The following is a 25,342-nucleotide window of genomic DNA, read 5'->3' as shown; positions in this document are numbered from 1 at the left end:
ACCGCTCTAGAGGCTCTAACGGGCACCGCTGTAGAGGCTCTAACGGGCACCGCTGTAGAGGCTCTAACGGGCACCGCTCTAGAGGCTCTAATGGGCACCGCTGTAGAGGCTCTAACGGGCACCGCTGTAGAGGCTCTAACGGGCACCGCTCTAGAGGCTCCAACGGGCACCGCTGTAGAGGCTCCAACGGGCACCGCTCTAGTTAGGTCAATGGTAAAAAATCACACCCGTGTGAACTGAGTGGTGCAATTCTCCCCCCCCCCCACATCTTTCTCTCTATCTCTCTCTACCTCTCTCTCTCTCTCATTAGCAGGCAACAGAGCATGCACTATCCCTCTCTGTTTCTGGCGCCCCCTACTGGTACTAATAAGTCATATACTCGTGCTCATGACCAATGCCAAATGCCAATGCCACATAGGCATGGACATTGCTGGTTGTAGGAGTGGTTGCACCACTCAAAAATGTCAGCACTTGTTCAAATCCATGGTAGAAGAAGAAGTTACGTAGTGCAGCTTTATGTCCCTCTGTGACTAATAATAATAGTGAAAAGGGTATCTTTGAAAGACAAAGACGAGGTCCTGCACACTGTCAGACACTTGCCAAAAAGGTTTTGCTCTTCATTAGGTCGACGTTTCAGGACAGACAAACTAATAATAATACAACATTGGATCCATTACATAAATAAAAAAATAAAAAAACTAATTCACTTAAATGTAATAGTTTTTGACATATACAAGGTTTTGACCCAACAACGGTGACGATATATCACAAAACAGAGCCTATAAAAAACGCTGACATGAGGTGGAATGTTTGTTTTGGTCGATGAAGAAATGATGCGATAAATAGAAGTGGGAATGAATGATGCCAGCAAAAAATATAATGTCCCAGGCAGGGGAGAAAATGTATATTTGCTTTGTGTGTGTGTGTGTGTGTGTGTGTGTGTGTGTGTGTGTGTGTGTGTGTGTGTGTGTGTGTGTGTGTGTGTGTGTGTGTGTGAGAGACTGTTTTGTGCTTAAAGGGATATTTCATTTTCAAACATGTTATTTGTGTATGTGAGTGAGTGAGTGAGTGAGTGAGTGAGTGAGTGAGTGAGTGAGTGAGTGAGTGAGTGAGTGACAGACAGACAGACAGACAGACAGACAGACAGACAGACAGACAGACAGACAGACAGACAGACAGACAGACAGACCCTATCCTCCACTGATCTTGCAACATGATACTTTGGCAAATGAAACCATGCGTCCTAACCTTCATGCCAATCAAGCTCATTGAATGGAGCAGAGAACCGAATGAGCAGCTGCCAGTGAGTGAGTGGTTGATGGAGTCATTTCAGAGCTCTGGTCTGGTGACTGGTCAGGCTGATTAATGAGCTGCAGAATGAGTGTGTACAGCAGCGGCGAGGGAACGCCCCTCACACTGCTCCCGTTCGACAGGAAATTAGACACAGAAAATGTCAGAAAAGGGTGCAGGATGAAGGAGACGAGAGGAGGAGGAGAGGAGAGGATGACTTTTGGGGGTATTGGGGGGGGGGGGGGTGCAGAAAAGGTGACATTAGATGACAAAAAGAGAGAGAGACAAAGAAGGGGGAGAGAGAGAGAGAGAGAGAGAGAGAGAGATGGGATAGGGGTTCAGATAATTTCACCTTTCAAAATTAGTTACAGGAATGTGGAAAAGGGCACAAAATAAAAGAGGGAGTGAGGTTGAAGTAAATGAACAGGGCAACACAGCCATCAATCACATGACTACAGCTAATAGAGAGAGATGGAAACTAATTCAACCAGAGCACATTGGCACATACCATACTGCCTGGTTGTATAATGTATAGTTCAACTAATTGATTTAACACAAAATAATTACGCGCTACCGCAGGAAAGAACCGATGGGCAAGTTCCGCAGACGGTGCAGAAGTTTGGTTGTGGTTAACACAGACTGCTGCTGGTATTTAGCTTGCGCGGGCCGGAATTGGGGGGAAAATTACTCAAGCACTTCCATTTCCCAGTCTCTGCAAAAAAGAGGAGAAGGCTAATGTTAGCATTAGCTCACGATACACATCTTTCTCACGATGCCGTGAAAATATACGAAATCCTAACCTCAGATGTCTGATCAGCGAAATGGACAGCGACGTAGATTTTGAGAAAACAGAGAAGATAGAGATAGAGCTGGTAATTATAAAAGTAGTCTAAACATGCGCGAGCATGTTACGTGCGCGTATGGGGGTGAGCAAGGCGTTGCCTAGCAACCGGCTCAGGGCTAAAAGTAGTTTTTTAACGGTGCCGTTTCAGATCCATATCTGATTTTATCCATATTTGATCCATATTTGATATTAAACAAATCGCAGACAATAGATGGCTATTAAAAAAGTATATACACGTCAGCCGAAGACAATGTGTTAATAATACTAATGAATTTAGTCTTATTATATTGTGTCAATGTGCTTCTAATTGAGACATTACACATTCATTATTGTGTCAATGTGCTTCTAATTGAGACATTACACATTCATTATTGTGTCAATGTGCTTCTAATTGAGACATTACACATTCATTAAACAGTGTGAAAGCCACCTCAGGTTTTGGGCTTCATGGCCTGAAAGGCCGACAAGCTAAATGTAATAGAACTACTGTATCTTTTCAGATCTAGATTTACTTCAAATCTCATATTGTGTCATTCTGATCAGCGCAATGGTCAGAGTTATGGCCATTTGAAGTGTTAAACACTGATGAACCATGTGTGAAAATTTTGTTTATTTATTTTTGGTGTGATTATTCTCATGGCAGACCCCTGAACAGTGTTCCTGTTGCTCCTGCGGGGCCCTGACGTTAGTGCCGTGGACCCTGGTGTGATTATTCTAATGGCAGATCCCTGACCAGTGTTCCTCATCCTCGCACATGGTCACTCCATTATAATGGCAGATCCCTGCCCAGTGTTCCTCATCCTCGCACATGGTCACTCCATTCTAATGGCAGATCCCTGACCAGTGTTCCTCACCCTCGCACAGTCACTCCGTTCTAATGGCAGATCCTTGACCAGTGTTCCTCACCCTCACACACAGTCACTCCGTTCTAATGGCAGATCCCTGACCAGTGTTCCTCACCCTCGCACACGGTCACTCCGTTCTAATGGCAGATCCCTGACCAGTGTTCCTCACCCTCGCACATGGTCACTCCGTTCTAATGGCAGATCCCTGACCAGTGTTCCTCACCCTCGCACGCGGTCACTCCGTGCTGGTGGTGGGCAGCTGCCACTGTGCCACCAGGCATATTATTAATGCAGTAGCCTATTATTATCACACACAGAGTTTATGAGAGGAGTGGTGAAAGGAAAGTGTGGTACAGTATATATTATCGACCCTACAGGGACGATACAGCAGGAGTTGGCCAATCAGTGCGAGCTAAAGTGCCACCAGTGCACTGGACTGTCACCGCCAGTGACCTCGCTGTGAAAGCAACTCAGCACGTCAAACTTGATTCTTTTTGCTGCGTCGATCGAACGCAAACAAAGTATCACCCGGGAAATGTTGCCGTTGCTGCCTGAGGATTCTGAGAGCTGGATGGAGAGGAGAGGAGAGGGTAAAGTAGAAAAGATGTGCACCGCGGCACGTTCTGAGCTTATAGATTGGCTACTTTTGCTACTTTTGTGTGACAACAACAATATCTAATCAGTTTAGGGCTCCTCGACATGGAAATAGTTTGACAACCACTGAAAGCACAGACGGACAAAGGAGGCTGAGCCGCACATAGCAGGGTTAGTGCGGAGTGTGCCACGGTAGACATTATGTTATGGAACGGATGACACAGACGTCTGGGCCACTTGAGCAGCGCTAAGCCTCTGTAATGCAACACAGCATGACCACCGGCTCAGCCACACCAGTACAGCTGGGACACTAACACTCCACATGACATGCACACACTCTGTCCATGTAGGACACACACACACACACACACACACACACACACACACACACACACACACACACACACACACACACACACACACACACACACACACACACACACACACACACACACACACACACACACACACACACACACACACACACACACACACACACACACACACACACAAAGCTGTTGCACTGTAACACAAAGCACACACGCATGGCTTAGCTTTCACACACACACACACAGTAGGGAGGATCCATACAGTTTTCACTTTTAGCATCAAACTAGACCACTGTGTGTACAGCACATAAAACCTGACACGCGTGTTTAGCATCAACAAAGCTCCTGCTATGCAAAACCATAGTGAAAAACACATACTGTACAATTGCACATACGCAAGCACAGTTGGCATCCCACACGCACACACACACCTTGTGTACGTGTATCATTTCCAAGGCTGCCAAAGCTTACTGAGTGAATGCGTTAATGTGCACTTTGAGGGCGAACTTGCCCCCTCCTCAGTTTTAGTGGAGAGCTCGGCTGCTCTCAGCAGCACCACTTTCAAACTGCAGACTTCACATTGACACTCCTGCTGCTCACACACCTCAAGTGCAAGAGTAGTGCATCGATCTGTGCTGATGTGCGCAAATCAGTGCGAGTAAACACACTTTACTGTAGGCATTTTTACAGGTCTCCCTAAAAAAAAACAATCATACGACTGAAGTCGATTCAGAACGCTGCTGCTCATATCCTACCAAGAAAGTGGAGCACACCACGCCAGTTCATAAATTCTTAAACTGGCTCCCTCTGTGTCCAACAATTGATTTCAGTAGTAGGAGTGGACAGCGCACCCTCAGGGCCCAGGCTCTACTCTACTGCAACAGCTCAGTTGAAGGTGTTCTACCAGGCTGTGTGACGGCCTGGTGTTAACCTGACTCCGCCAGAAGGAAGACGCCATGTTTCACAACAGACTTCCATCTGGATTCACTGCAGCCCAATCACTGAAGAAGGTGGGGGTTTTTTTTCAAGCTACTTGGCAGGTGATGGCAGATCCCGCACGTAACTGCCGCTGATTGGTCCGAGCGACGGCTGGCTTGGTTCATCGCTTGTCCGCGAGTGAGCCAAGGTTAATTAAAAGAGGTTAGGAAGCGAAGAACGTATACCGTGGACTCCATGTTGCTCCCTGGAAGGAAAGGAACATGCGCAATGGGCTTTGTCATATACAATATGAAGCCAACACTTCCATGTACAGCTTCCTTGGTCTCAATTGCACATGTTTCTCTCCTTCCAGGGAGAAACATGGAGTCTACCGTACGGTCTTCGCTTCCTGTCCCCTTTTAATAGTCCTTGAAGTGATCCCTGATGAAGGCTGTGTTGTGAACTTGTGAATCAATACCGCCACCATCTGGCGGAGTCAGGTTAGCCTGGTATGGGAACTGCACTAACCGAGAAAAGACCAGCCTACAGCGATTGGTGCAATTCGCAGAGTGCAAAATGGGAGGCAACGCATCATCAAGCACGACCCAAGTCACAAACTGTTCATCGCCCTACAACGACCGCGGCCGGGCATTCAGCCGCGCACCCCCATCTGAAAATACCTTGTGTTAGGCAAAAAATAGCAGATTGGCAAGCTCAAAACGCATCATTTTTTATACTTGTGTTCCTGACATTTCTTAGTAGAGGGGAAGGCTGCCAGGCGCTGTGGCTATTTGGGGGGTGGGGGTTGTTGGCATATAAAACTCTGGAAGCCCGGGTTACTCATCATCTCGCCACAGTGTCTCGCCTCACTGTCCTTGATCAAGTGGAGTCCCGTCAATATGCCTCGTCACCACTGACGGATCGCCTGGCGCTTAAATTCCATCTTCCAGAAGACGATGTTAGTGGTAGTTATTATCTGGTGTGCTCAGCTGTGAAGTCGTAAATTGCACACACGGCCCACTCCCCAAATGTGATTACAAAATAAATAAATAAAAATATAAAAAGGTATGAAAAATTGGTTCTCTGGTTCCCGGCGTTCACTGCATATAGAATTCCCGACCTCTGGCGTTCATAGTTCAATCAATACGCTGCCGTCTTTGTAATTTGATTCGATAGCGGAGGGTAATCTCATTTGCGTCAAGTCATATTAGCTTAACGGCTATATCTAACTTGGCTCAACTAATTGGAGGTTTACGGTCCCCCCCGTCCACCCTATTATCCCATCTCTCTCTTTTTCGTACTCGTTTAGATGTGCGGTTGGAAAATTAATGTTTGGGCTTGTTGGGCTTTTAATATTACTTGTTTGTGGGGGTTGCTCTCTCTCTCTCCTCTCTCCTCTCTCTTTCTCTCTCGAAAAAATAAAGTTGAGTTTGTAGAGTTTGTTAAGATGCAAGTGTTTTCTTTCTCCTGCAGAGCCGTTGTTAGTAATTCATGGGCCCCCGGGAGACATTAAGGGAGGAAAAACCTCAAGCGTGTGAAGCTATATACTGTATGCTTTATTCCTCCTCCACGTACACCCCAGGCAGAGCGGAGGACCAGGGAGTCAATAGTGCTTACACAAGTGTTTAGCCTCGCAAGCCCAGGTCTCTACTCAGCAAGTGGCTGCATGGGGCTGTGCCCCGCATGGCCCCGCGGCATGCTTTATGGTGGCAGGGGTGGGCGCGCAGCAACCAGAAACGCACAGCGCTGCTTTATTCACCATCTAACCAATCCCCCCCACACACACAAAGCTCTAAACTGCTCCCAATGGCAGTGTTGCCAGGTGTTGGGAAAGAAACAATGGCTCAGGCCAACACTTGACTGCCTCTGACAGAGATCTACATCATCTCCAATCTAACGCTTGACTGCCATGGACACAGATCGACATCATCTGTTGTTTTCTGTGCTTACACAAGAAGGTTCTCTTCGCCAACATATGAATGATGCTATGACTTCAAGAGAAGACTACAAACTTAAATGACGTCATCCTAAAATGTTCTACGCCGTCCACTCCAACGCTAAAGCATTCATAAAAAAGGCATATCTATCTCAGATTTCTTTTCCAAGATTGCGTCATTGGTGAAAACAAGCTATATTCAAGTAACTGCCGATAACTAAAGAACGGAAGATCACAGTTACAACTGTTTTAACCGTTAGATAGAAGAGACCCTTGTGACTCGTCTCCCCCAGACAGCTTTTCTTTACATCGTGTTAAAATGGTGGGTTCCTGGCAAATCGTGGGTTCCAAATTATCTGATAGGATATAAACACATTTAGAACTAAACTAAATATTTAATATCATATTGTCTATGTCCCTCAAAGTTATTTATAATGGGCCCAGGCCGTAGCGTAACGGTCTGGGCACCGGACTGGTAATCCAGTCGCAGTGTGCCGCGGGTTCGACTCCCGGACCCGACACGGCCTTTACTGCATGTCATCCCCCCATCTCTCTCCCGTTTCCTGTCAGCCTACTGTCTGTCCCTTCAAAAATCAATAAAAGGCGTAAGCCGCAAAAAAAAAAAAAAAAAAAAAAAATTATTTATAATGGTTTGAGCCTCAATCACCACTCTGATATAAGCAGTCCTCGTCATTTCTTTCTGGACTTTGAAAGCAGTTTTAGCTGCAGTACCACAATGTCCTGAGGTGGTGGGGGTGCTGATATGGTCAATTTAATAACATGCTTCTGAACCTCACTACCTCAATATGCAACTGTTTTTAATAGGGATGCACCGATCCGATACTCGTATCGGAGATCGGCGCCGATCCAGGCAAAAATTCTAGATCGGGTATCGGATCGGTGGCCGATCCATTATCCGATCCTATCCGATAATTATGTGTAATTACAGTATGAAAACAACTCTACCTCCTCTGTGACACAGCAGTGTAGTATTGACAGTATAACATGTGGAATGCAGCCAGGCTAGCCTGCACACACATTAACCTGGTCTAATTGTTGCGCAGTTATTTAATAAATAATTCAGTGCATTTATATCTGTGTTTGTTACATTTTGTTTTACAAAGTTGGGAAAGTAATGTTTAAGTCAAGCCTTGATGTTGCCTTACACAAAATAATGATTCCAGACTCCACACAGTGAGGCATACAGCTTAATAGGTTATTACGTTTCTTTGTGGGGGGTATCGGATCGGTACTCTGTAATCGGTATCGAATGCCAAAAAGCCGGATCGGTGCATCCCTAGTTTTTAACTTTGTGTTTTATACCTGCATGTCTTAAATTGTTTTATATACTGTATGTGATCTCGTCAGCATCTAAAATGAGGGAAACCTCAATGCTCATTTCGAGAATAAATAAAGGTTTCAATCAATTTAATCAATTTAATATTTTAGTCATTATAATACTGATGCTAGATTAAACCAGGTTGTTTCCATTCCATGCCAGCTTGGAAAATCAACAATGGTGGACATTGTAAACAAAGTGGAAATGCTAATTTGGAACTGAAGATAGGGGAGGGGGATTTCTAGACAGACATGTCTACGACCGGTCCCGCGATTGGCTGGCTCCGGGCCCTCCCCCGCAGCGGATTGGCCTCGGCCCCAGTCTATCATTAAATGCAAGCCAGTCGACCCGAGTGGGCGTTGTGAGCTTGTAGATCAGCTATTTTCGGGGCGCAACCCAGCACTCTTTAGCTAGTGGAGATGCGGTGTGTAACGACATGGATTTAGAAACACATTTGTTCAACGCAAAATGCTGCGTTCAAGTTCAGGACACTTCGGAGAAAAAAAAATGCAATTCTCCTGAATGCTGCCTTCCGGCATGGCATGGAAAGGAGAGGAGTGGCATTTGCATTTCTTTCACCATAGTAACTCTTCTAATGTCTCTCCACCCACAGCTCCATGGCGGTGTCTAGTCTGGAGCCAGAGTTGAGAGACTCCATCGTGTCTCGGTACGGAGAGTGTCCAACAAGTCTACTTCAACAAAGGCCTCTGATTGGCTCCATCAGCCTTATGTCTGCCCTCTGCATGCCAAACCTCATGGAAATGCTCCTTTCTTTGTTTTTAATTGTTGGGAGACATTATGAAATTGTTCTTTTTTTTTCCTTTTTCTATATAGACATACTGTATATTAACGCCATTTACAAATCCACAGATACTTTTCATCATGACTCTTTTTTATCCCTTCAACTTACATGCTTTGGCTGTACACATGTTGTTGTTATTATAAGTTGTAGGCTACATAATGCGTTGTCAAAAAATCTGTAGGCCTAATAAATAAAGAGTGAGTTGTGGAATATACAACAATGGTGATTTATTTGTTCATGAAAAAATGCCAGCTTGTAAGAACACACTCAAGTGATGAGTGTGAACAAATTGAAGTTATACGGGTATGTAAAAAGCTTTATAGAAAAAGCTGTAGGCCTATCATGTTGCATTATTAACATTGCATGCATTCAGAGTGGGGTCCAGGGATCATGGTTCATTGAGGGGGTTCTGGATTGACCCTTACAAGTCAAAGGATACTGCTACACTCTCCTGGTCGGGAGCGGGTCACTGCCGCCCTGTGTGCTACTGCCACTGCCTATGACAAATACCCCTGCCACCTCTACCATCACCAGACCTGTGCTCACTCTCTCAGTATCTACAGTAAACCCAGGTATTGCTGGCCCTGCCACACGACTCCTAATTCCTTCCCCTGATGGCCCATCGACACAACGCATAATGCCTGCTGGCTCAAACTGTTGACAGATTATTAAATGATAAAGAAAGAGGCAACACTTGTGAAAATAGCCGATCTACAAGTTCACAACGAGCTTGTAGATTGGCTATTTTCACAATATTGCCACAATTCAAACTAGAAAAAGTGCCCTTCCGGGCACAGGTCTCCACCAGGTTATCCACAGATCCGTGCAGTTAGAGGTAAAAACACTTTTCGGCCAGTTATAGCGCCACCTTGAGGCTGAGTTGAAATTGTTCATGTGGCATTTCGTCCTCGGCCTAGTGGGAATGTGGGTGCACAATTTCACGGAAATCACGCGATGTGTTCATGATTTGCAGCATTTTGTTTGAAACTGAGCACTCCTGTGAACTTTGGAAGCCAATCTTAACCAATCAGGATGGAGTGTGATAAATCTGAAAGACCCGTTTCGTTGAATGGCTCTAGAGAGACTGTGTACCAATTTGCGTGATGTTTGGACAAAATCTGTAGGTGTACTGTGCAAAAACTTGTTTTGCACAAAGCGGCCTCTTGGTGGCGCTATAACAGGCCGTTCTGGAAAGTTTGGGGCAGAGGTTCATCGTTGGCATCCAGGGAGTGTGTGTGCAAAATTTGGCATCGACCGGGTTAACGGTGAAGTTTTTGCACAAAGCGGCCTCTTGGTGGCGCTATAACAGGCCGTTCTGGAAAGTTTGGGGCAGAGGTTCATCGTTGGCATCCAGGGAGTGTGTGTGCAAAATTTGGCATCGACCGGGTTAACGGTGGCCGAGATTAGCCTGTCACGGACACACACACGGACGGACGGACGGACGGACGGACACACAAACGGACGGACGGAGTGCAAAACATACTCTCCCCACATGCCTTCGGCCTGGTGGAGACAATGAAATGGCAAATATGAAAAGTCAATTGAAATAAGAGAAATGCTTTTTAACCTTCAGATAATGAACGCATTTAAGTGAAAATATAATGCAATAGCATTTACATTTCATATCCAGGTGTGGTCATTCTATGACAGAATGAAAAAGCAGATAACATAGCATTTACATTTTCAAATCGGCGTGTGTACTATTTGAAAATGATAATGCAATGCTATTTGCTTTTTCATTTGGTCATAGAATGACCACACCTGGAGATGAAATGTAAATGCTATTGCATTATATTTTCACTTAAATGCGTTCATTATCTGAAGGTTAAAAAGCATTTCTCTTATTTCAATTGACTTTTCATATTTGCCATTGAGCACACCTCAATATTCACATGGAATACACCATGCAATTCCCTTTGAACTCATGGGGTCATTGGGGGAGTCACCAAGCTAGATGTGACTGTAATGCCCCTGACCAATGAGTAGTGGTCAGGGTGGGCTACATGGGGGGGACCCCTTAACTTAGGCATTTCGCCACTAGCGTCCAGGAGGGATTACCCTCCAATACGCCTCAACCCCGCTCGCGAAGGAGGAGGACAAAGTAGGGTGACATTGATGACATCATGACAAAATCAGTCGAGCTGTTCCTGAGAGCAATTTCCATTAAAGCATATGATGATATGGGATAGGGGAGTGCCAAAAACACAAAAGAAATTGAAAAAGTTGAATTTTATGTAAACCAAGTTTAAACCACTGGTTTAAACAACAGTCGGAAGGTAGCCCAGTTAAGCCACACAATGGGAAATAAAATAAAAATGCAACCCGCAACTACCAAAAACAAGCCCAAAGTCACTTATAATAAGGAGACAAGGCAACACAGGTGGAATGAGCCCTGACACCTTGCAAGATCTCTCTCTCTCTGGTTGATTCTTTTTTTTTCTCCCCTCCATATCCTTCTGTCGCTCTCTCTCTCTCCCCCCTCTCTGTATTTGTCATTGTTTCTTGCTTTGCAAGAACTTCCTCATTGCCCCCTGCCTAGTGCCTACCATCTCTCTCACTTTGGCCTGTTCCTCCCTCCCTCCCTCCCTCTCTCTCTCCATCCCTAGGTAACGTTATGGGAAAATGCTTACAGAAGGGTTTCTTTCCACCATGCAGTCTTTGTGCAGTAGTCAGCCATGGGACGGAAAAACACAACACACAGGGTTCTGGATATTATATCCATGATGATGAACGATCCAGGATGTGGAAGGATATAAATATATTCGCTGCAACTATTTCTTCATCTTCTCCCTAACGGTATAGAGGAAGAAAAAAGGGGGGGGGGGGGGGGGGGGGGGGGGGAGTTGTATCATGCCAACATCCTGGCTGACTTCTCCTGTGTTAAGCTCTCTGTCTGTTTTGTTCTCTCCCTCCTTACCTCCCGCTTTGTCTGCTTTTGCACTCTGCCTGCCTGCCTGCCTGTCCACCATCCATCCAAACTAAACACCTCAGAAAAATTTAAATAAAAAGGTAAATAATTATTATTATTATTACACCACACCGTGAAAGTCAGCACTCTACAACAGACAGACAGACAGTGTGGAGTGAGACAGAGAAGGGTGAGGAGGATGAGGAGGGGGAGTTGGAGGAAGAGGGAGTTAGGAGAGAATAGGCAGTATATTTACAGAGAGAGTGAGGGAGGGGGAGGAGGAATGCAAAATGCTGCTTCACCATTTTTGTCCCATTCCAGCTAAATAAGATCTCCTCTCTCTCCTCTCTGCCACAGCCCCGGGCTCTGGACTGGGACAGCACATTTCTCAAATTATAAGTCCCAATATCTTTGCCTGTGTCCACCTTACAGTCTCCTCCGTGTGTGTGTGTGTGTGTGTGTGTGTGTGTGTGTGTGTGTGTGTGTGTGTGTGTGTGTGTGTGTGTGTGTGTGTGTGTGTTACTGTGAGGACCAAATGTCCCCACAAGTAAAGTAGAAATTGACCATTTCCTGGAAAATAAGACCTGTCTGAAGTGAGTGGCATACAGACATAGGGACGGACGGACATTGCTGGTTATAGGAGTGGTTGCACCACTCAAAAATAGATATATGGTTCATACACCGAAAACTAGCCGATCTACAAACACAACATGTAGCGCTGAGCTTGTAGATCTGCTATTTTTCTAGGTTTAGGCTTTCAGTTAAAAGTGAAAAAAAAGATTCCGTCCAAAAATGTTGATGTCCTCACAACTATAGTAATACAAACCTGTGTGTGCGCACGCGCGGCTATGGTCTTCATCATCCGCTAGCTTACAAAGTAATATCGTCTAATATATAACTATATCCATCCACGGAGGGCTCCGCTGCGCTACGGATGGAACAGCCTCGGCGGGCCCAGACACAATGTTCAATAATCTAGCCTAATGTTTCCAGGCCAAACACTCCACCCACCGCGGCACACCAGAAGATGGAGTTCTGCTTAACACTGCTCAGCATCTACAGTGAGTGGGCGGGCAGCAGTGGTCGCCCAGAGGTTATAGAAAGGTGACTGCCATCCGTGACGGGTGAATAATGGGAACGACTTCCAGCGACACTGACATCTGCTGTGCAAATGCCTCTGGGCAACACAGAGCGAGGCACTGAAACAAATAAATACTTCCTGGCAGCTCCCCAAGTATGAAAAGTGTGTAACTGTTCTAGTGTAATAAGAATTATGTCGTGATGGACTTTTGTAAGTAAAAGGAAGAGTTTGTTGTTTGTGTGGTGCTCGGGTGGCACAGTTGCTGCCCACCAACCGGTGTGACATTAGGGGCTATGAATGGTGCCACCGGATTGGCCCGGCACTCTGACGACATTTGACACATTGTCAGCATACTGGTTGGTCGCTCACTATTCTGATTGGTTGCCTGTGACTCCCTGAGCGACCAACCAGCAAGCTCCTTTCGCATAGCAGTGAATTTGAAGAGTTTCCTAAACACTAGAAAGATTATCCAGTTTTGGGAAGAAAAAAGCACCAAAGTTCGACATAACTGCCGTTCCCCCTGGATCACTTTAATATAAAGTAATCCCCATTAGATTGCATCATATAAGAAATGTGTTAAAAAAATTACTCATATGGACAATAATTATATTATTTTTATCCAAACACAGGCATTATCAAATGTAACTCAATATCATAAACGAGTAACATACCTGACAGAATCGCCAGGCTGATGTGCATGTGTTCATGTAAGGAACACAGTTATAATGACGCAACATTTCTCTAATTTAAGAAAATACTTCCGTTCCATGATGCAGGAGCAGCGGGAGTGACTACTGAATGCATTGATTAAACATCAACACGAGGCAAGTGAAAAACATGTTTTTTACTATTTTCCAATGGTAGTGGATGGAGAGAGAGGAGCAACTAGTGGGCAGATCCACAAGCTCACAAAGCATTGGAACAGCGCTGAAAGGTTCAGTGTGACCCTTCACAGAATCATTTTTACCCTTGTTAAAAAAGCATGACCCATTAAGCCATAAGTGAGTAAATGGAGGAGGAAATAATTCCAGGAACCCTTGAGGGTGCACATTAACATTACCTGCCTTGCCAGTCTTCAGCCACAGAGGATTGGTCCCAAACAACTTTAAATGATTATAATAGACCCACTGCTATAATGGACAGTTCGCTCTAATGGAGCCATAACGCAGGTTCACATCCACTTAATGGACTCAGGAAGTGGGAAGTTCCTATATATATATATATATATAGATATATATATATATATATAGATATATATATATATATATCTAGGTATATATATATATATTCCTATCAAATATGTTACTAAAATGCTCCTGGCCGTGTGAAACGCGCAAAACATGTTATCAGGAGTTAAGTAAAGAAGTATTTCTGTAAAGCCCAAACCACATGAATGATTTGCCATGCAACTCCTTTCAACATGCAACTACATGCAACAGAATGGTGATATCACACACAAGCTACGACCTGCTACAAACATCTGTTTCCACAGCAACTTATTTGCAACGTAACGTGAACTGTTGAGTTTCTGCGGCAACAATTATTTTTGCAACTTGACGTAAAGAGACATATTGGGCAGACGCAGCTTGTTTACATCCGTGTGCGGCGCGAGCTGTCAATTTCCCAATCCCACACATTCGCGCTTGGGGTTCTTGCACATACGTATAAACTGCTACATTTTTAAACACATTTTAAATCCAAGGCTTTTTTGGTACACTATTTCAATTGTTTTGAGGTAAAAAAGAATGCTGCTATTCATCCCAAAGTGACTGTAAAAAATTGCTGCTATACTATACAAATTTGTTTCCAAAAGCTTTACTTTGAGTATATCATACTATAATTGACCGAATGTCTGTGTGTGTGTGTGTGTGTGTGTGTGTGTGTGTGTGTGTGTGTGTGTGTGTGTGAGTGAATGTGTGTCCGACCGCATTTTATCTCCTCATTATCTCCTCATTGCCTGCACCAATCGCTCCCACTTTTCACACAGGCATTGACCATATGAATATGGAGGGCGTAACGGAGCCCTTTTTTCGATTTGACACATTAATGATTATTAATTAATTTATTAGTGAATTAAAAACGCATGCAGTACCCCCCGCAGCCACAGGGCGGCAAAACTCCTCTCCCCAGAAATCACGTGTCACCAGTGAATTGCATTTTGGGACGGTCACTGATTAATACTGGGACACAGTTTTCCGCGTAACTTGAGTTGTTTCGCCTGCTGTCAATTTTGCTCGCGAGTTTTCCGCCTAACTTCAGTTGTTTCGCCCGCTGTCAATTTTGCTCGCAATAGACAGCGGGCGAGCGATCGGGATATTTCCAACCCCCTTACGCATCGACACAATTACTACATACAACAAACAACATGCCACGAAGAACAGCCTCAAGGACCCTAGCGCATTCTTCCACGCACCTATACCCTTTTTCACACCGCCCCCAGCCAACACGGAGGTTGTGTGTGTGTGTGTGTGTGTGTGTGCAGACTACTTTCGCTGTGAGCATGTGTGTGTGTAAACTACTTAAGCTGTGAGTGCGCACGTTCGTATGTGTGCGCGTGCGTCATCGCGTGGCCGTTTTCACTTTTCAGTTAGCTATAAACACAACACGAGATACAACTGTCACACACACAGCGTGAAGTGGCTACAGCGCACGCTCTGGTGAAAACAGCTAATCTACAAGCTCACAACATCACAGGTTGCAAAAGCCATGAGTTCTCTCAAGCCAAAGCTCACAATTGAGACCGTTTTGGACGCAAATCCACCTGCAAATTGGATCTGTGCGACTGTCCATATATAGCTGCATGTCAAACTGGGGGTCCTTGATACTTTTCAAATGGGGCTCTGTGGGCTAATAAGTGTAAATGCTGCGGTCCTTGCTCTTGCCATGAAAACGTTTCCCTACCATGCATTTGGAAGAATACTTTAATGTTATACTGCTGTTTTTATTCATAAAAAACCACACACACACACACACACACAAATATATTATACAAGTTGAAATATATCAGAACGGGTAAGGACTAGTACATATAATCTACCGTATACGTATATATAATGGCCCAATGTGAGTCTGTACATAGCTGATTTGTATTAAATTAATTATTATTTGTAATATTTTGACAGTTGCTTTGGCAATGTTAATGTTTTCTCATGCCAAGCACTTTTGAATTGAATCACTTACGGCGCAATGCAACAATAAGCACCGGCATCAGAAAGCTGTGACGAACGCTAAAACGGTTTCGTTACATCTCGAATCATTGGTGTGGTTTGGGCTCAAAGAATCTCATAAATATTGTTAGTTGCTGGTTGCTTTTTTGAGGGGGCCTGTTTGCTTCCTAAAGTTGTTTATATAACCAGTGTTGTTCTTAAACATATTCATGGCAAGGATCCCCACATTAACTGTCAGTTTCTCTAGAACAGTCTGAAAGCCACTGCCAGTATTTGTACTAATCTTTGAAGACCCACACACAGAGAATATTTTGATAACCGCAAGGTTGCCAGTTCGAACCCGGGCTCCTCCAGAGTTGGTGTTGAAGTGACCTTGAGCAAGACACTGAACCCCTGATGTGCTGGTTGGTGCCTTGCATGGTTTCCGCCGCCATTCGGTGTATGAATGTGTGTGTGGATGTGTGTAATGCACAATCTATGTAAAGCGTCTTGGATAAAGGTGCTATACAAATGCACCATTTACCATTTAATCCTGAAAAGTTTTGGACATAATAGGTTTGCACCCGAGAAACAATATCTACTAATTTCCCATTGTCCAACATTCAGCGTAAGCCTAGTAAATTTTATATTTCATATTATTTTTTCTTTTTTATATATATTTTTTTTATCCCACGATTTTGTAACCCATCTTTCACCCCTGTGTCAATTATCTAATGTGATCCTGGGTTCTACACACCCTCCACCAACCTAGTCCCCATATATGGGGGACAAGGGGAGAGCAACGGACTGAACTCATGCTTCCTTCATGCCTGAGTGTCCAAGTTGCTCCTTTACACCTGACAGGGGGGGGTTTCCCTGGTTGGACGTAGCGCGTGGAAGGAACACGTTATTCCAACCAGTAACTTTCCCCTCCATTAGGCGCCCCGGCTGGCCAGGGGGTGGCAGTTTAGTGACCAGGATTACTGCATGTTTTTTGTGAGGGTACCTACCCTAGGGGGACACGGGGAGACCATGCAAACTCCACACACCTTTCGCCAACCCCGCCTTCGGGTATGGGCACTGATGACGCGAAGAGGAAACACGCCGCCAGCACCCACAGCATCCCGAGCGGGAATCAAACCCAGGACCTTCTAGCTGTGAGGCGACAGCACTACCAACTGTGCCACCGTGCCCCCTTATATTTCATATTCTGAAAACAATACAATCACACTTCTCTATAAACTCGAAGTCGAAATCGACAATAATAAACAAACAAAAGCTCAAAGCGTTCATCTGCCATTGTTGTGCAACAAAAGTACACTGCATTGTGTTGTGCTTGATTATTCATTATAGTATTCCAACATTAGCTGGAACATGAATGCCAGCCCATGGGTATATTTAAGAAAAAAAAAGCTCGTTTGTGTGGATGCAGATTGATGATATATTTTTTTAATATAGGTCTATATATAAAATTTTATCCTGCCAGGCGGGGTGGCTTAACAGGAAATGTCACCTTCACAGTAAATGGGATTTTCATATTGGCAGCAGCAATGCATTATCAACGTTGAACAACAATATACTTCTATTAGCTTGGCTGAAACCCAGTCGCACTGTTGCCAGATTTTTGCAAGAGAAACAAGCATAAGCAGCCAGGTTAAAAAGCCCTAAAGTAGCAACCGGTTTTACCACTTGAGATAAAATAGCAGATATACAAGTTCAGCGTGTCGTGTTGGGACTCGTGAGCTTGTACAGTAGATCTATTAAAAAAATTGCGACTGTAGGTCACAGATTACTATGAAAACCTGTAAAACCCGTCCACCATCAGTCAGGTGACGCCACCATATATGGTGATGCTCCATACAGTATATGGCCATCTCCATATATGGTTGACGCTCCATATATGGCCATCTCCATATATGAAGATCACGATACTGACCTCATCAAACCTTGGATAGCCATACATGGAAATTGGAGAGACACTGGATCATCGCTTAGATCTGCATATATGGAGCCGGCCAGCAACTCTACACTTGATCTAAAATCTCAAAGAATCTCCATATATGGAGCTGATCTGTTCTGACAGTCCATATGTTGATCCTTCCCCATCCGTCCTTCCTCTTCGATGTCTCCCATTTGACTGATACCAAAGTTATACTGTAGATCTCCTTATATGGCGCTGACCTGTTCTGACATTCCATATGTTGATCTGACCTCATCAATCCCAGTACACTCAAGACACGCTCCATATATGGCCAGTACAGAATAAATTCCATATGTTGATCTGTCCCCCCATGACAAAGTGCCAGCACTCGCCCAGCAGTCTGTCACTCAAGCGGATGTGAGCACGAGACCTCACCGCTTCTCGCCCTCAGGGCGTCTTACTATATTATGTTTTATTTTTTTAATATACATTTGGGGGCAAGGCTCCAGAGTGCGACCTATTATTACCTCATCTTACTTTAGCTTGATGCTAGAAAGATGTATTGGCACTGCACTGCGGCGACATGGGCATAAGGGCCACGCTTATGCGGGCCCTTTGTCTAAGACAAATTTCTTCCTCGGGAGACAAATAATAAAGAACCTTGAACCCCTTGAACTATTAGGTCGCATATTATGCAACTCAATTTCTTAACCCATTCTGACCGGGCACCCATTTTGGTGTCAGCATCATGTTATGCTTTAGCTATTTAAAAATAGCAGATCTACAAGCTCATATCGCGCCACCGAGTGGCGCGATATGAGCTTGTAGGTCTGCTATTTTTGAAAAATCGAAGAGCGACTGACATTTTTAGAATCTGACGCTTGGGAGAATCTGACGCTTGGGAGTGTTAGGAGCTGACGTGTGGAGACCGGTGTGAAGAAGACGTAAGTTTTGTCCCTTTCCCTGTGAGCAGTAGCAGTAGTAGTAGACAGCTGGCTGGCTGTTGTTATAGTTATAGTGCTCAGTGTGAATGGCCCTTTTAGGTTGCTCAACAGTGCGACTTTAGGTCACCCAGCGGTATTGCAGCTGTTCGTACCCCAAGCATACAGTACAGTACAGTACAGTACAGTACAGTACAGTACAGTACAGTACAGTACAGTACAGTACAGTACAGTACAGTACAGTTGAGCGGTTAGGCACTGCTCCCAAAGCTATATACAATGCGCACAGTAAGCCATACATAGAAGTTAAAACACTGAAGTTGAGAGAAAGAAGACCATACAAATGAGCATTTTAAATAGCTGATTTCTTCAGTGACAGATGTGTTCCACATGAAGTCAAGGCACATGTGCAAACAAGTTCCATGGCTTTTGGCCAAACGAGCCATGAGCCTGTTCAATGTGCCTGTGACCATATGGGGGAAAAGCCCAACGTTGCTTATAAGCAGACTTGACAACTGCCCAGTTGTGTGACTACAAATTGTGATCAGGCAATTCCACTAACAACAAGAAGAGGTTTCTACAGGACACAACCACACTATATTTATTCTGACTATATATTCTTGTGTCATCCATTATCCATTCATTGTGTTTATGTCCAAGTTTTCCCCCCTTTAAGTAGTCCAACAATGTTTCATTCAGGCAATTATCTCTTCAGAATAGGCTTAGGCTCAGAGTAAGGGTTTACGCCGGTATACCAGGGTAATTACAAATACAATCAAGACACCCCTCTTTCTATTAAAACTGATACAGGGATTCTGTATTGAGCTGATCTATTGTTGTGCAAATAGCCTATTACTTTTATTTTGCGATGCCTTCATCCAACTACAAAAGCATTTAAATTGGCAGATTTGTATTCAGCTTGCCAGTCTGTCACCACCACCAGCCCACATCAGCTCCATCCACCGCACTGAAGTGTCCCTATATGGCCTTCCAACAAGCTATACTGTTGGTACTGCAAAACGCCCACCCAGCGCTTGGGGCCAGACCGGTCCATAAGACGCATGATGGTAACCAAGCTAATAGGCTGCTAAATCTATGGAAGGAGGGTGCTGCTTATAGTTCCTATATGATTCGTTCTCACGAGTCTACTCTGCACAAATGAAACTCATGTTGTCCAGCAGTTACATTGGGAAATGGCACTGCTCAGTCATTGAATAAAGTAAAAATAAAATTGAATGACTGAAAATGTAATGTCCAGGTATTATCATTCTAAACCAGTGGTTTAGAATGATAATTCTAAACCACTGGACCACTAGTGGTCCGGTCCGGGGACCACTAGTGGTCCGGTCCAGGTCCCTGAGGAGGTTCCAGGTTGTCCCCAGCTAAATGATGGAGAGTTGGCAACCATGGACCCTTATAGATCTTTAACTCTTGAGAGATAAATTGTTAATAAATAATCTGCATTACTTAATTTACAAGAAGTCTACACAGTTGGAGAATGTAGAAGAATTGTTATTATCTTATAGATCTGCTATTTCCACTGCACAACATTGCTTCCATAGAAGACAAGCTGACTTCTATGGAATCCAAATGACTGAAATCAGGCAGCTGAGAACTTTAATCAATGATTATCTAAATCTGAGTTAAGGTTAATCCATATATATATATATATATATATATATGTATATGTATATGTATGTGCACAACATTTAGTAGTCTACTAGAGAGTCTCTCTCTCTCTCTCTCTCTCTCTCTCTCTCTCTCTCCCCCTCCTCTCCTCTCCTCTCCTCTCCTCTCCTCTCCTCTCCTCTCCTCTCCTCTCCTCTCTCTCTCTCATCCTAACAGTCGGGCGGGGGGCAATAACAAAAACACTACAGCAGTTGATGTTTGTCGACAACAACCCCCCCCCCCCCCCCGGTGTGCAGCACGTGACGTCACATCTCACTGCTCACACAGGAACAGGTGTAAACAAACAACGTGGCACAGCTAACCAACCATATAGCAGCTCATTGTTTCTCTATATAATAAGTCCATTTACAAACATGCTTCGCCGTGCAAAGAACTAATTACATGTCAATTACCGGTATATGTGAGTTATTATTAATACCCGCTATAATACTCCAGCATGGTGTAGCAACAATGTAGCTATGACTATGAGTATCACTGCACTGCTACAGCACAAGCCCCCACTGCTGGCTACAAGCACAATCCATAGAACACACGGTCGGTCACACACACATACACACACTGCAGAGGGAACCAGCAGAAATTCGCTGAAAATGTAATAATATCCATATTAACGTACGTGTACCTCTTTCTTCTTCTGTCCTCCGCCGGGCTGCACACACAGCAGCAGCAGCAGGGACACGGCCAGTCGCGACAGGTTGACAGCAGACATCACTGAGACAGCCGCCATGACGGTCCGTGGAGGATGGATGGGAATGGGATGCGAGAGGCCGAGGATTGGTTTCTGCAGCCCGCCAATCGGGTGAAGTGCATTTGGGCGCGGGGAATTCTGGGTGTTGTAGTTTTATTTACATTCTTCGTTCTTTTCTCTATTTCTTTTGGTTGACAGATAAGGGAGACTATTTTATTCAACATTCAGACCGTTTTAAGGTTTTTCAGCAATACTAATTAATAGAAATCCTCTGTACTGACTTGAATATGTTGATAACGTCCGAAGAGGGTAGCTGTTTTTTGTTTTGTTTTTACCTCAGACAAATACAACATCTCATTGCCAAAAATAGACTATGAAAACAAGCTCAGAGGGTGTGAATTACAAAGCCCGAATGACAATATGAAATGAAATGAAATGAAACGTCTGGGTTTCCAAAGCTAACACAAATTAAACTCACTGGCAATAGGCCTAATGTATTGGCAGACAATATAGGCTTTAGTGGGTATAATACCTTTTTACGTTACAATTCAGGGCTTAATTATGATTATTGTTTTATGGAGTCTTATATAGTCTCTGCCTGTCTGTCTGTCTGTCTGTCTGTCTGTCTGTCTGTCTGTCTGTCTGTCTGTCTGTCTAGACTCTACATTAACGTGCAGTTCTCCATTTTCTCTCCATGCAGTAATCTTCTCTCTCGGCAGCTGAGATGAAGTGCATGTAGGAATAAAAGTTAATGCAGCGTGTAACAGTCAGCACGTGTTGCAGTCTCATTAAGGCACAATTCATCCACTCTACAGCCACATAACCATGGACATAACTAGTCCCCTAGTGGGATGCACAAATTAATGTTCAAACCACTCTACACTACAGCCATAAGCATGGATATAACCAGTCCCCTATAGCAGGATGCACAGTATCCAAACCACTCTCCCCAAAGGCAAAGCCACATAATCATGGACATAACTGCACAAATGAATGGCCAGATGATTCTAATCTACACTAACACTACATGGACAGTCACATAACCAGCCCCCTAGCTGGATGCACAATGTGCAAACCAGGGGCAGTTGACATGCTAAAGTAACAAAGTAAATTTACTCAACTGTAGTCTTGTTGATGTATTCAACGTAAGTCCCGACTTACGTTCCAGTAGCTATACCCTCGATCAGTCCCATTAGGGAAAGACCAAGGCCACACAATCCGTTGGAACGACTCCAGAACTTTGATATTTTTTTATACTCCAGTTCAGTCAGATAACTCACGAATAGATTTAACCAATATTTATTATAGAATGAGAATACAAGTGTGCATATAATATTTTATCTTGGCGTTCGGCTCTGCTACATATTTTCTCCCTCCTCGGCACAATCTGACTGAACTAACTCTGCACGCTGGGAACTACCCATAGATCCGAAGTCCCGTTAGTCCGAACATGCACTGCTCCCGTGCTTGCGGTTAGGTTTAGGTTAGGGTTAGAGATAGGGATAGTAATTTCGGAACAATGAACCTTCTGACTAATGACACGGCACCTGCACGCTACGTATCATTTATTTGATATTTCAGCTTTTTCTGGACAGTTTTTGCACTTTCGGTAGCCTACTACAAAATTGAGGAAATGTAGTAGAACTTCTTCCTCCAGTGGAACCACAATGTGCAAACCGAGTCTGCGGAAGGACGAAGGCTCTACGTCCTCCCAGTGTACGCACCTCCTAGGATACAACGGCAGTGACAGCACACAGAAATGTGTGTGGGCAGGTGGCATATTGACAGAAAATGGGGAGAAAAGCCAAAAGAAATATTTCACATTGGTATACTGTTATATTATATTTGAACAATGCATGTTATTGTCATCGGCTCATCGCCTCTATAGTTTCCTATGCTTTCTTGTTCTTTTGTCTGGGCATGTTATGGCAAATGCTGCACATGCATCAATCAATAGTTAGAAAAGAATATTGCGAGGAAAAGGGAGTGTGGGATGTGAAAAGCTGATTCTCTCTCAGATTTGAATAGACATCACATATCAAACAATACCGACTTCACATGAAAGCGGAGGGTTGAGATAGAGAGAGAGAGAGAGAGAGAGAGAGAGAGAGAGAGAGAGAGAGAGAGACAGAGAGCGACAGAGAGAGAGATTGGTTCATTTATTTATTTTATATTAGTTTGTTTTCCTTCTAGTTTTTGATTTCCCAGTGTACTTGGATTCTTTGGCAATAATTGTTTCATAAAACATGCATGCCAATAAAGCATTTTTGAACTGAAATTAACTGAGGGAGAGAGGGTCTGTCTGTCTGTCTGTCTGTCTGTCTGTCGGTCTGTCTGTCTGTCTGTCCCTCAGTTCAAACAGACAGACAGACAGACAGACAGACAGACATGAACAAACCATCTTTCAAGTGAGAGAGTAGAATAGGCCATACACGCTGGGGGTGACATAGCATCTGCCACATTTAAGATGCTTTAAATAGGCGTACATGGGCAATTACACATGTTTGCACAGCTTTGACAGCTTTACTAGTCATAGAGCAATGGTTCTCAATCGTGACATCCATGATGATTTGTTTCATGTGCAACATGTGCGCGTGTGCTGACAGGTAGAAGAAGAGACCATATCACTCCTTCACTGGCCTCCCTACACTGGCTCCCGGTCAAATACAGAATAGAGTTCAAAATTCTTCTCCTCACCTACAAAGCTCTCAATGGTCTGGCACCACAATATCTCAAAGATCTCATTGATCCCTACAAACCAAATAGAACACCGTCTACAGTATGCAAAAATGCTTACTGTCCCAACAATATCAAAAGTTACAATAGGAGGCAGGGCATTTAGGTCCCAGGCACCTCAGCTGTGGAACCTTCTCCCGGCTTCGGTCCATGGGGCTGACACGCTCTGGCTCTGCACATTCAAGACTAGGTTGAAAACCTTTCTCTACGACAAAGCCTATAGCTAGACTTGTCTCCAAGTCTAGCTGGATACCATAGTCGTACATTGTTGTGTGGGTTTGTCTCCCAGCAGTACTTGTAATATACACTATATAGGCTCCAGTAAGGCCTGCCACTAATCCAACATCCGGGTAATCTCTCCCCGTTGTCTCTTTTCGTCCTCCCCGTCGCAGTTCTGTGGACCTCTAATATTAACCCCCAACTGACTGCCGAGTGTGACCGTGGATCAGGCCTCTTCATGGAGCCCACCAGAAGTGTGACCTGGACCCGGCCTCACAGAGCTCGGCCTCGACCAGATGTGGACCAGACCCCTCCACGGAGCCCACCTGTCTATTTCTCTCTGTCTATCTCTCTGTCTCTCCCTCTACCCACCCCCCCCCCCCCCCGACACGGTCGAGGCAGATGGCCGCCCACCCTAGAGTCGGGTTCTGCCTGACGTTTCTTCCTATAGGGGAGTTTTTCGTTACCATTGTCGCAATATTGCTTGCTCTGGGTGGATCTTTGTTGGTGTCTTGAGACAACTTGTTGTGATTTGACACTTTTGACACTATAATAAAATTGAATTGAATTGAATTGAACATTGTTTTCTCACTACAGTAAACAAACCAACATAAGTGCATACCGGGTATATCTGCACATTTCAAAACTGAAATTTTAGGACTTTTAAGGACTTTTAATACCTTTTCAATACCCATTTATTTTGTACTTTTACGCAAGTTCATGTTGAATACCGGTAACTTCTATAGTACTTCTACATTGCAGTATTGATACTTTTACTTGAGCAAAACATTTGAGTACTTTTTCCACCACAGTATATTAGTCAAGTTTAGGGGTTGTGCTCGTATACAGTTCTTAAACCGGAGTGATATAATGTGATTAACTACATGGACACCAGCATCCATATTATTAGGGGGGATTTTAGGACTTTTAAGGAAATAATCTTTAAAATAGCATTAAAGATTTAGCTGTATAGTGTAAGGAACTGGGTCTTATGTAGTGTATTTGTAAGTTCTGCGACCGAAGGTTAACTATGAAACCTTGCATTTATTGTCACGTCACATCACTCACAAGCCCAGGTCTCGTGACATCACTATGACATAGGTCTCATGACATCAC

The 25,342-nt window shown here is 44.2% G+C and overlaps 1 protein-coding gene across 2 annotated transcripts in view; it reads right to left on the bottom strand.

Annotated features, from left to right (window-relative positions):
- Positions 1–21,319, bottom strand: part of tusc3 (tumor suppressor candidate 3) — a 142,294-nt gene extending 120,975 nt beyond the window's left edge. The window contains exon 1 of one of the 2 annotated variants that reach the window (XM_083765400.1): positions 21,200–21,319. In XM_083765400.1, coding sequence (XP_083621526.1) covers positions 21,200–21,310 — 111 coding nt within the window. In that variant the 5' untranslated portion in view covers positions 21,311–21,319. The remainder of the gene's footprint in view (positions 1–21,199) is intronic. The other variant, XM_083765401.1, reaches the window with a different exon arrangement.
- Positions 21,320–25,342: the final 4,023 nt, after the last annotated feature.

The sequence above is a fragment of the Protomyctophum parallelum genome (genome assembly GCF_964188405.1).
Source record: "Protomyctophum parallelum genome assembly, chromosome: 5".
NCBI classification, from domain to species: Eukaryota; Metazoa; Chordata; class Actinopteri; order Myctophiformes; family Myctophidae; genus Protomyctophum; species Protomyctophum parallelum.
Note: the sequence above shows the minus strand (reverse complement) of the source record. Positions and strands in the feature narration are given on the sequence as shown.